At 37.4% G+C, this 11,714-nt stretch overlaps 1 protein-coding gene across 3 annotated transcripts; it reads left to right on the top strand.

The window, feature by feature from the left end:
- Positions 1-447: 447 nt before the first annotated feature.
- LOC121865639 (dynein axonemal heavy chain 3-like) lies at positions 448-10,966 on the top strand. 3 transcript variants are annotated; one of them, XM_042365159.1, is made up of 3 exons: positions 449-668; positions 1,359-1,566; positions 10,263-10,940. In XM_042365159.1, the coding sequence occupies exons 1-3, from the start codon at positions 463-465 to the stop codon at positions 10,437-10,439; spliced, it is 591 nt and encodes a 196-aa protein (XP_042221093.1). In that variant the 5' UTR covers positions 449-462; the 3' UTR covers positions 10,440-10,940. The 3 variants fall into 3 exon arrangements, with proteins under 3 accessions (XP_042221095.1, XP_042221093.1, XP_042221094.1); XM_042365160.1 differs by having other exon boundaries at positions 450-668; positions 10,247-10,916; XM_042365161.1 differs by lacking the exon at positions 1,359-1,566 and having other exon boundaries at positions 448-668; positions 10,247-10,966.
- Positions 10,967-11,714: the final 748 nt, after the last annotated feature.

Raw genomic sequence — 11,714 nt, 5'->3', positions numbered from 1 at the left:
ATAACATCAATTCTAGTGTGTGATGAGAAACATATTTCTAGTGGGTGATAAGAAACACTACTTCAATTCTAGTGGGTGATGAGAAACATAGTTCTAGTGGGTGATGAGAAACACTACATTAGTTCTAGTGGGTGATGAGAAATACCATCAACAAGGCAGAGTGAAGCCATGTGTCATCTTCATAGACTTCTGTGTAATTTTTATCCTAACCTAACATAACTTTAACCAAACCTAGCATAACGTAACTTAAGATAGCATAGTCTAACTTAAGATGACCTGACCTAACACAACTTAACCCAGCTCAGTAATGCAGTGTTTCTCATCATCCAACTCATGTTTTTCATCACCCAGGTCAGTAAAGTTTCTCATCACCCAGTTCTCTAATGCAATGTTTGTGTTCATGTTTTACTAGAGCTGTAAAAATACCCAAAATAACAATGCTGCACTATACAGTTCAATACTATGCTTTGTCAGGTAATGGAAGCTGTGTGTGTAATGCTGGACCTCAAGCCAGAGAGGAAGCCAGACCCTAATGGCTCAGGAAAAATGATTGAGGACTATTGGGCACCATCTCAGAAGCTGTTGGGGGATATGAAGTTCCTCCAGAACCTGCTGCACTATGACAAAGAAAACATTCCCACAAAGATTATCACTCACGTCCGCAACGAGTAAGTTCAAACATTATTTCCGTGATATGGTATTCATTAGGTAATTCATCTTTGCCATTAAGTATGACCAAGACAGAGGCTATCAGAGTGGTGTCGAGACAGACAGACCGATATGAATAAACTCATACTATTGAACAAATAAAATGCTGTAAAAAATTATCAACATTACTACTGTCTCAGTACTGTACTAACATGTAGCTACCTGATGCTTGCACTCAAGAGTGTGCATGGTTATTCAGGACGGATTACATCTTGGAAAATTTTCTTGTTATACCAGTATATTTTCCTTCACCCAATGAAAATGTAAAATAACAGTTGAAAATCTTGGTTGCTGGAACAGTGCTGTTGAATATGGACGCCTTGAGAATGACACACACAGTAATAACTGTGTAAGTCACACTACCTACTGTCACATTTAGAAATGACTGTTCTTCCACTTTAACCCTGAAACCTATTATAAACTCACAAAAAGTAAAGGAAATAAATGTTGAGACATTTTAAAATGTACTTATCCATTAATTTACTTATTCATGCATATGTATCTTATGCTCAGGTAAATACATACTATTGTTTCACAAGAAATCACAAAAAAATAAAATCCCTCTTTTATCTTTAAAGAAGACTTGAGTGACACATAAAACTGTGTGAGTACTGAAGTGGATGACTTAGGGACTTTCTACTTCCTGCCAGGTTCTACTCTCACCCGGATTTTGACCCAAAGAAGATACGTATGGTATCAATGGCTTGTGAGGGCCTCTGCCGATGGGTGAGGGCCATGGTTGTCTATGATCAAGTCATAAAGATTGTCGCCCCCAAGAAACAAGCTTTGGAGGCTGCCAACCATGAACTGGCCCCCCAGAATGAAAGGCTAGAGGAAAAGAGGAAGGAACTCAGAGAGGTAATGTGTGAACCGAGAAAGATGTGTGAAATAAAAGACATTGCATGTAGAACCATTTCAACATATAGAATTACTGTATGGTAGACTTAGTCATCATTATATTATGAAGACTACTATTCCTTCTACAGTATATGTTCATCTACCTGCAATATGTGCATGAGTCTGCTCAGGTGTTGTGAAACAAAAGTTTTTTAGTTAACCCTTTACTTGTCATATTCCTAGATCCATGTACGTGAGTGACCATCTCTGAGCAGTCCATTACGTAGATCAATGAATTTGACTTTTTAAATTTCCCACAGCATCTGAAATGGTCCAGAAGGATTAATATATTTAAAATATGGCACATGGTAACCTCTCAAGACACATTAGCCTGTATCAGCAACCTCTGTCCCTCCAAAATGCTTTGTTTACTAACCCTACCACCACTACATCCATCCAGTCCCTCCCCAAGTTTGCTGCCCACATCACAGGCTAACAAATATGCCCAGAGACTTTCTCACGTATGCAAGAACACAGTGTTACTTGAAAAAGTGCACACAGATGCTAGGTATTGCAGCAGTGAGTGTGATCTGGTAGAATGTTCCAAGAGTTCACAACTCTCACTCCGAAAAAGTTTGCCCTCACAGTTTTCTGGACTTGCGGCTTCTTCAGTCTTGAGCTGTGACCCCTTGTTAGGCGAGCGTCTGCCAGCTCCAAGTAAGAACACTCGACTGAGTAGTACCCCTTGAGATGCTTATACTACACCTCAATTAGGTCACCCCTTACCCGTCTGTAGTACAGGTTGTACCTCTCTAGTCCGGCATTCTGTGGTCCAGAAACTCCCGTGGTCCGGAACGATTTTAGTTTGTCCAATAGGTAGATAGGCAGCTTTCTTTTTTTTTTTTCTTTTTCTTTTTTATCTGAATTATTATTATTACAGGAGTATTAAATTTTTGCCCCTCAGGCCCCAATGTGGGTCAGTGACTTATGCACAGGTGGGCTAATCTCCTTAAAAAAAAAAAACAAAGCCACGGGAAATTAAGGTTTGTTTACATCTGGCTGCTCTCTCTCTCTGTCTGCTTGTCTATACAGAGGACAACATTTAACCCTTCAATATATATGAGCAGTAAATAAGTGTTGCTTTCATATTCTTATGTAGAGTAATGAGATATGTTTTCACATGTGCGCACTTACATGCGCGCAGTCTCACTTTTTTTTTACCATTAATGGTTAGCTACTTATATTGTTCCATTTATTAACATTAAATAACATTACAGGTACTTCAAACAACCATATTAATTTTTTTACATTCATTTTACTACAGCTAAACTCAGGGTCTTATTTTCTTCAGTTTTATATGTAGAACCAATCAGTCACTGGTTTTGTAAGCTGTAACATAAACAATGCCGGCAGCCGTCTCGTCTCCTCTAATATTCCACGTATTATTAACAAATTGAATTGTTAATTTTGCACACACAAACATTACCGTATATCACGGCCTATAAGACGAAATTTGAACATTAAAAAAATCTGCCCAAAGTTAGGGGGTCGTCTAAACCACCAAGTTTAAAATTCTTACCTCTTAAATATTGTGGTTTAGTGTGTCAAGAGTGGTGATGAAAACATCGTAAGCCACTCACAAGGTCTTACCACTAATTATTTTATACTGAAACTTACGTTTGGCAAGCTGGATTCAAATTAAGATTACCGGTATATTAAAATAATAAAAATGTATTATAAACCTGTCTAACATACCGTAAAAGAGATTTATACCCCTATAATAAACACAGCTATCATCACACACCCCTCCCCACGCCCCCCCCCCCATTTGCCAGTGAGGAGCCGTGGAGGTGGTCAGTAATGCATACCGGTATCGGTATATTTACTCATAATAATATTTATCTCCTATAAATAATTGATTTAAATTTTATTTTTTTCCAAAGAATATTCAGTAAATGAGTGCATTAATTCTTGAAACTATCGACGGTTAATTACAGACGCTCAAGTGACGTCACTAGTGTTTACACTACACCAGCTGGTAATATTTGATGCCATTACTTGAAGTGAATTGGCCTTATTTTAAGTAACTAACTATAAATAAATACAAAAATTAAAAAAAAAGATCAAAACTGAGAAATAATATACTGTATGTATGTTGTGTTGTCAAAGTAAGAGGAACAATTGTGTAAGTACGTAATATTTTTTCACTCAAATCCTAATGAAACACTACTGGAGAACATTCCTTTGTCGCAAAACAGTTTATAAATTAAAGAAAATAATTACAGTGTGTTTAATATATTACAGTATATTATAAATAAATAAATAAAACAAATAATTCGGTAAATCTATTTAAAGTAAATGGAAAATAAGCAAACATGTTATTTACCAAGACCCTTCCGTCTGGCTCAGGGTGAGATGGAGGGGAGATAAAGAAGGCTATTTATAGCCCATCAGAAGTGACCAGTACCCTAATGCACCATAAATAATTCATTGAACATTCATTTTTTGTACATAGTATATTCAGTATATATATATATATATATATATATATATATATATATATATATATATATATATATATATATATATATATATATATATATATATATATATATATATATATATATACAGTATTACCCCGCTTAACGCGCTTTCACTTAACGCGTTTTCGCATATACGCGGTGCCTTGCCAAAGCTGAACTTTCACTTAACGCGGATTTTTCCACAGCAACGCGGTGAGTGTCCGGCTCGAGAGCTATTTTTAGATTCGCACCACCCCCCACCCGCCACCCTGCCTGACTGCCTGTTTTAGCTCATAAAATTCATACAAATTACCCAGCCAGAATATAGTTTACATTGCTGGAATTCTTATAATTTGGTGATCATTTTGAATATAAACAACATATTTTTTGCATTAAACATACAATTTTTAGATAAAATGTTTAATCTGAGTAAGTATGTTATCTTTTGTCCAAAATATATGACATTTATATTCAAAATATTCCTGGTCTTACAAGGAATCCAGCAATGTCAATTATATTATCCTAACTTTAGTTTGAGGTATTATTTATTAAAATTTAGTGGTTATCCCACACATCTCCTTGGGACGGTTGGTGGGGGGTGGGGGGGAGGGAGGGACCAACCGACCGACCATCTGTTACCCGGTGAAGAATTATTTTTTTTTTTTTTAACTGAAGATATTTGTTTTAGCTCATAAAATTCATACAAATTACCCGGTCAGAATATAATTTACATTGCTGGAATTCTTATAATTTGGTGATCATTTTGAATATAAACAACATATTTTTTGCATTAAACATACAATTTTTAGATAAAATGTTTAATCTGAGTAAGTATGTTATCTTTTGTCCAAAATATATGACATTTATATTCAAAATATTCCTGGTCTTACAAGGAATCCAGCAATGTCAATTATATTATCCTAACTTTAATCTGAGGTATTATTTAATACTAAATGTTAAAAACTCTTGAATGGAGGATTGGTGGGGGGTGGGGGGAGGGTTGGGACTGACCGCGCGGTTGGAAGAGGGGGGGAGGCAAGGTGGGGTACTTTGATTGACAGATAGTGTTGAAGAATATATTTTTTTTTTATTAACTGTAGATATTTGTTTTAGCTCATAAAATTCATACAAATTATCCGGCCAGAATATAATTTACATTGCTGGAATTCTTATAATTTGGTGATCATTTTGAATATAAACAACATATTTTTTGCATTAAACATACAATTTTTAGATAAAATGTTTAATCTGAGTAAGTATGTCATCTTTTGTGAAAAATATATGACATTTATATTCAAAATATTCCTGGTCTTACAAGGAATCCAACAATGTCAATTATATTTTCCTAACTTTAGTTTGAGGTTATCCCACACATCTCCTTGGGACGGTTGGTGGGGGGTGGGGGGGGGGAGGGAGAGACCGACCGACCATCTGTTAGCTGGCTGTGTACTGTAGTGTGAGAGGGGGAGGGAGTTGAGTCCATTATTTGAATGGACATTAACTTGGCGACTGTATTTCTCTTAAGTATTAATTGTGTGCATGTACCATCATAAAATTAAGATGTTATTTTTACTACAACATAGTTATTTGTCGTCAAAAAGTGGAGTTTGGGGGTCGGGCTGGGTTCTATTGGAATTAATCCCATATGTTCTGTTATTCACTTAACGCGGTTTTCACTTAACGCGGGACCCTCTGGGTTCAATTGACCGCGTTAAGTGGGGTACAACTGTATATATATATATATATATATATATATATATATATATATATATATATATATATATATATATATATATATATATATATATATATATATATATATATATATATATATATATATATATATATATATATTTGTGTAATAAATGTATGTAGTAAGTACATACTGGTAACCTTTTTCACTCAAATCCTAATGAAACACCACAATTAGAATACGTTGGTTGCTGTTGAACCACATGTTGTATAAATAGTCACACCACCGAGACGAGGGAACACTCCCAACACGCTTCAGTGACGTCACTAGTGTTTACACTACACCAGCGGGTATAATTTGATGACATTACTTGAAGTGAATTGGCCTTATTTAAAAAAATCAAGGATGGTTGGTAAAGGACTACTGAGTCAGTGGGTAAGTGTCACATTTGGGGTACTGGTCTTATACAGCAAATAGAGCTCAAAAGCTACTTTTTAAATGGAAATTTGGGGGGGGCGTCTTATGCACCCCGCCGCCTTATAGGCCGTGATATACGGTAATTCAATAAAAGCAAATTCAGAAACATTAATTAAAATATATATGAACAGTAAATAAGTGTTGCTTTCATATTCTTATGTAAAGTAATGACGATATGTTTTCACGTGTGCGCATGCGCACCTACATACGCGATCTCTCTTTTTTCCTTACCATTATCGTTAGCTACTTCTATTGTTCCATTTATTAACATTAAATAACATTACTTAAAACAACCATATTAATTTTACTACAGGTACAACCAAAGTCTTATTTTCTTCAGTTTTATATGTAGAACCAGTCAGTCACTGGTTTTGTAATCAACGAAAACAATGCTGTGTCATTTCCTCATGTGTTTTAATATTCTACATATTATTAATGAATTGTATTGCTCAATTTGCACACGTAACATTAATTCAATAAAAAAGACATTCAGTCATGAACAATAATGAATCTTTTGTACATAAGAGGAATGACGCTGTTTACACGATTATGCACATCGTCTGCACGTTGGCAGGCCGTTCAAACCCGTCGAAATTCAAGTTTCCGCCGTCAAAATTTTTATTTATTTATTTTTTTGTGTGTTCCAATAAAATACGTTAAGAATTAAAAACTCGCGAAATTTGAGAAGCTACTATACGATATTTAACCCTTCAATATGTCTTCAAAGAGACCATGATGCAGAGAAAGTGGTACTAGTGCTTCCAAGCATAAGCACAAGTCACTATCTATGCAGGAAAAGGGTGAATTTCCATGGTCCAGCACCAGTCAGATCCCGAGGTTGCCAGACTAGAGAGGTATAACCTGTATAAGCTAGGCAAGTTCAGGCGCTCCATTCTCTCATGGTAGTTGAGGACAATCAAAATTTGGTTTAGCTCAACTTGCTGTGAAAGTGGGAAAAGCTGGAGATGAGGTGGCCTGTGAGATATCATGTTTCCATTGTTACATGTAATCGAAACTATATTAGTTGTGAAAAAATCATTACAATACTCTAGTGTGGCTTAGAAATAAAGAAAATATCATATAAAATTATGTAATAAGAAAAATGAAGAGCATGGGTTTGTATGTGTGGGCAGTGATGTCACAGCATACACACAGTGCAGCAGGCACGCACACATCTCTAAGTCAACTGAGTGAGTGCTCAGCTGGTTTGAGTGTGGAAGGAGCTGGGTTTTTTTTTACATAAAATATGTGCTTTTGTTTTATAATATGCTATTTATCAACTTTATTGTTTATCTTAAAAGATGTTGTAGTACAGTACATGTATGCAATTTGAATTTTTGTGTTAATAAATCCGTCGTTTAACTTTGAAACTATTCGTAATGAACTCATTTATTATTATTAGGGACTTCAGTCCTCGCTGTTTACTGCCATGACATTTAAACCTGTTGCTTGTCCTCCATGCTTCGATGTTATCCTCATTTAGTAATAATTTTTTTTTAATGTTAGATTTTTCAGGAATGCAACCCCACCTACTTTGCTGTCTCTCAGAATCGAGTATGATGAGTAGTAGTAAGTGATGGCTGTGCATGAGTTGATTTATGTGGTGAGGCAAGAGCACAGACTGCAACCACACACCATGGCTCTCCCTTGTCCTGGTCCAGTGGTGCAGGTAGTTGCAACGACCACACACCATGGCTCTCCCTTGTCCTGGTCCAGTGGTGCAGGTAGTTGCAACGAATGGGGAGGAGAGTTGCAATGGACTGCCAATAGCCTAGTTTGTTGGGTTTTGCCTTATTAGCCTGTCCATTTTGCATTGCCTTCATCTGCTGGTGTAGTCGTTGGGTTCCCTTGTTGGTTATCTCTTCCACCTACACTGCCATTGGGGTCTTACTGGAGTTCTGTAAGCATGTCTCCGCTTCAGATTTTTCGCTTAGGGTTTACACCCGTAGTCTTATACCTACCAAGGTTAATCTGCAAGGCAGTGGTTAGTAGGCACCAGGACATGTCCACATGCCTGTCGGTCTATGTGCTGTCCCTCTGGGGCCCACTGCTGCTCCGAGATCCCCTGCTGGTCTAGCCTGGCCCCACGAGGCACCTAGTTATCATGTGTTGCCACGAGGAGGCACAGCAGGAGTTTTGATGGTGAAGAGGCTGTGTACTGTTAGGGGAAGACTTACAGAAGGTTGCTTCTTTGTTCGTCATCAGAGGTAGCCAGCGGCGGCAGCTGAAAGCGAGAGGTAGCAAACAGTGCTTGCACCTTAACACTAATATAATGCTGTCACACTAGATGCATTACACCACCCTGTGTGCACACACACACACACACTTTTAAATGAGGGATACTTGCACAGTATCAGACTACAGGTACAATTTACTGACATAAATTGTAGATACTTTTAAATACAGTAATACCCCGATTTACGCGGTCAATTGAACCCGCGGAGTAGCACGTAAAACGAGAAACGCGTAAAGTGAACAACATAACATATGGGATTAATTGAAATAGAGACCGGGCCGACTCCCAAACTACACTTTTTCAGACACAATACCTACGTTGTAGTAAATATAACATCTTAATTTTATGATGGTATGCACACAATTAAGAGAAATATCAATAATATTAGGTTTTTAACACTTACATTAGTAGAAAAGATGGCTGGGCACACGGGGATGGGGGGTTGGTTCCGAGGCAGAGGGCAGATTATTGGCCCTCACCTGTATCACTTGTATCAATTATATCACTATCCACCACAGAGGCTTGCAGGGCCTCATTGTCAAACCCCTCAAAGTCCATATCCTCACTATCACTGACTTGGGCCGGCTGTGGTGGGTGGCGGGTGAAGAACTCAGTAATGTTTTGATGACTGGGCGACCTTGTGCGCACCCTGCCGCGCCGCATTCCGGTTCTGGCGGGGTACCACGTAAATGTGGAAACGCGTAAACGAGAACTGCGTAAACTAGGGTATTACTGTACAGTGGTCCCTCGGTTAACGAGCACAATCCGTTCTAGAAGGTTGCTCGTTAACCGAAACCATTGTTTCAATGGGTTTTTGGGTAATTGGTTCCAGCTCACCGAAAATTACCTAAATTCAACAAAAAAGGTAGAAAAGTACACTTACTTTGAGGTGTGTATGTAGAAGGCTCGTGGATGATGATGATGATGATGATGATGATGATGATGGGAATTAGAATGGGGGTGGAGGAGAAGGGAGAAGAGAAGGAATTGGGGTGGAAGAGAAGTCACCCCATGGCGCCATTTCACCCATAAAATTTTAGTTCTCTTGGTGTAATTCAAGATTATTTTCTTTAAATCAACACTGCACTGCATCATATATTGTCAATATGTAAAATAAATTTCAAAATGACCAACAATTTGCCTGTAAACACAGAAAAAAAGCGTTTAGTTGAAGAGTCTCTCAAGCAAGATGTTACCTCCACTGAAAAGACACAGATTGACGCCTGTATGCTGTGTTGGCAGGCTGGATGGCGTGCCACAAACTAGTGACCCTACCTTCAATTATGTTCAATAATTGTTTATATAACTAAAAAAAATTAATATTAAACTTTTAAAATTATTTAATAGTATAAACTTCTTGATATTTACTAAAAGGGTAAGGAATTTGAGCCCTAGAACCGATTACTGTATTGGCGGACTAATACTACAGCTGGTGGACCGCCAAATGCAAGCTAAAACATGTGGAGGTCGGCTCGTAAGATACTCGTTAATCGAGGGATTGCTCGTTAACCGAAGTTAAGAATCTTATGGAAGGTAACTCGTTAACCGAAATCTCGTTAACCGAGGCGCTCGTTAACCGAGGGACCACTGTATACTTTTCAAGCTAACTTAAAGATGCTTGACAAAGTATATGTGAAGCTCATAAAAGTGTTAGAATAATGTTTCATATAGTTGGCATTTTGAGTAGACTGATATAATAATATGATAAAGAACTCACTCAAGAGGCCTATGCTGTGCTTGTTTGTCTTACTACCTTATTATGCATTCCTTCAGGCTAAAGTTCTTCCAGCGGTGGGCGGACGAGAAAATCCCCGACGTATTCTGGTTTTCTGGGCTGTTCTTCCCCTACTCCTTCCTCACGGGCATACGTCAGAACTATGCCAGGAAACATGCCATACCCATCGACAGGATTGACTTCCTGTTTAAGGTTACTACTTTTATATCTAGTACCATATTATGTTTATAATGTAATTATTTGTATGGTAATATTACAAACAAACAAGTGCCTAGTTTGTAAGGTTCAAAGACTGGACAAGCACCACAATGAACATCTTGACACTTATTCTTCTTTATTAATTAACTTTCAATTATCACAGTAGCCATCATCAGTGCAATCTATAGAAAAGAATCAACAATGATAAGATAAAACAAGACACATGACTGTTATAATATTAAAAAAATTAAACTATTAAATCAAAAGACAAATTCAAATCATGACTGGAGACTAGTTGAAAAGTGTAGTGAAGTTAAATGCAGTTATAATAACAACAATTTTAAAAATACACAATGAAACTAAAACAAATATATTATGCTAAATTGGAAAAATCGCTTACTTATTTACCTAATGACCACCCACAAGAAGTAGCTATGACAAGGGAAGGAGGCCAGTGGCCTGTGTAGGATCCCTCCAGTGTTCATGTTAATTTTGTAGGGGGTTATTTGAAGCCCAGTACTGTTCATGATTCTACAGCTTGGGCTGGTAGACCATTCCAGGTCTCACCATCTGTGTGAAGAGGTATTTCCTGATATTTGTTCTGCAAGATAGTTTGACGAGTTTGTAATTATCTCCTTTCAGGATATTGTATATTTTAATGAAATCTTCCATATTGTGCCTTGTCTGAAAGGTCTACTGAACTTGGATAATCGAGATGATATACAGTAGTTCTGGAATCATCTTGATTGCTTGTGCTGGACCTTTTCTAGGGATGTTATATCTTTCTGGAGGTAGGGTTTCCATGCTTGTACGCAGTAATCCAGACTGGGACATACTTGAGAGTTGTATAGTTCAAGGAGAATTTTTCTATCATTACCTGTATATTCAAAGGTACATTTATAATTCCCAAATCTCAATTTGCTTTTCTCACTGCTGGAGTTACTTGTTGTGCCACCTTCATTGAATGACTTATCACAACACCAAGATCTTTCTCCTTATTGACAGAATCCAGGAAAGTGTGAAGGGACTTGCATTTTGTAATGTTAAAGACCATTTGCCAGTCTCAAGTCCATTTGAACAGCTCATGTGGGTAATTTTTGCCTTGTTGTGACATGTTCTTGACTTCTTTGACACCATTTGTCATTGGGTAAAGACAAAGGTGGCCAATCTAACTATCCAAAAAGGTGGAGGTAAAAATAAACTTACATTTGTTTTAGTGCAATATTACTCAGTGCCTACCAAGGGCAGACACATGATGACAATACTGCTCCTGCATGCCTACTACAGCTGTCACATGATGACAATACT

This window comes from Homarus americanus, unplaced genomic scaffold (assembly GCF_018991925.1).
Source record: "Homarus americanus isolate GMGI-L3 unplaced genomic scaffold, GMGI_Hamer_2.0 scaffold11182, whole genome shotgun sequence".
NCBI lineage: Eukaryota > Metazoa > Arthropoda > Malacostraca > Decapoda > Nephropidae > Homarus > Homarus americanus.
Note: the sequence above shows the minus strand (reverse complement) of the source record. Positions and strands in the feature narration are given on the sequence as shown.

What these genes read in the sequence shown, in the direction of transcription:
- LOC121865639 (XM_042365159.1), top strand. Translation starts at nt 463, where the DNA reads ATGCTTTGTCAGGTAATGGAAGCTGTGTGTGTAATGCTGGACCTCAAG. An exon ending in ATCACTCACGTCCGCAACGA is followed by an intron (nt 669 to 1,358) that starts GTAAGTTCAAAC and finishes ACTTCCTGCCAG; the next exon opens with GTTCTACTCTCACCCGGATT. An exon ending in AGAGGAAGGAACTCAGAGAG is followed by an intron (nt 1,567 to 10,262) that starts GTAATGTGTGAA and finishes AAGTTCTTCCAG; the next exon opens with CGGTGGGCGGACGAGAAAAT.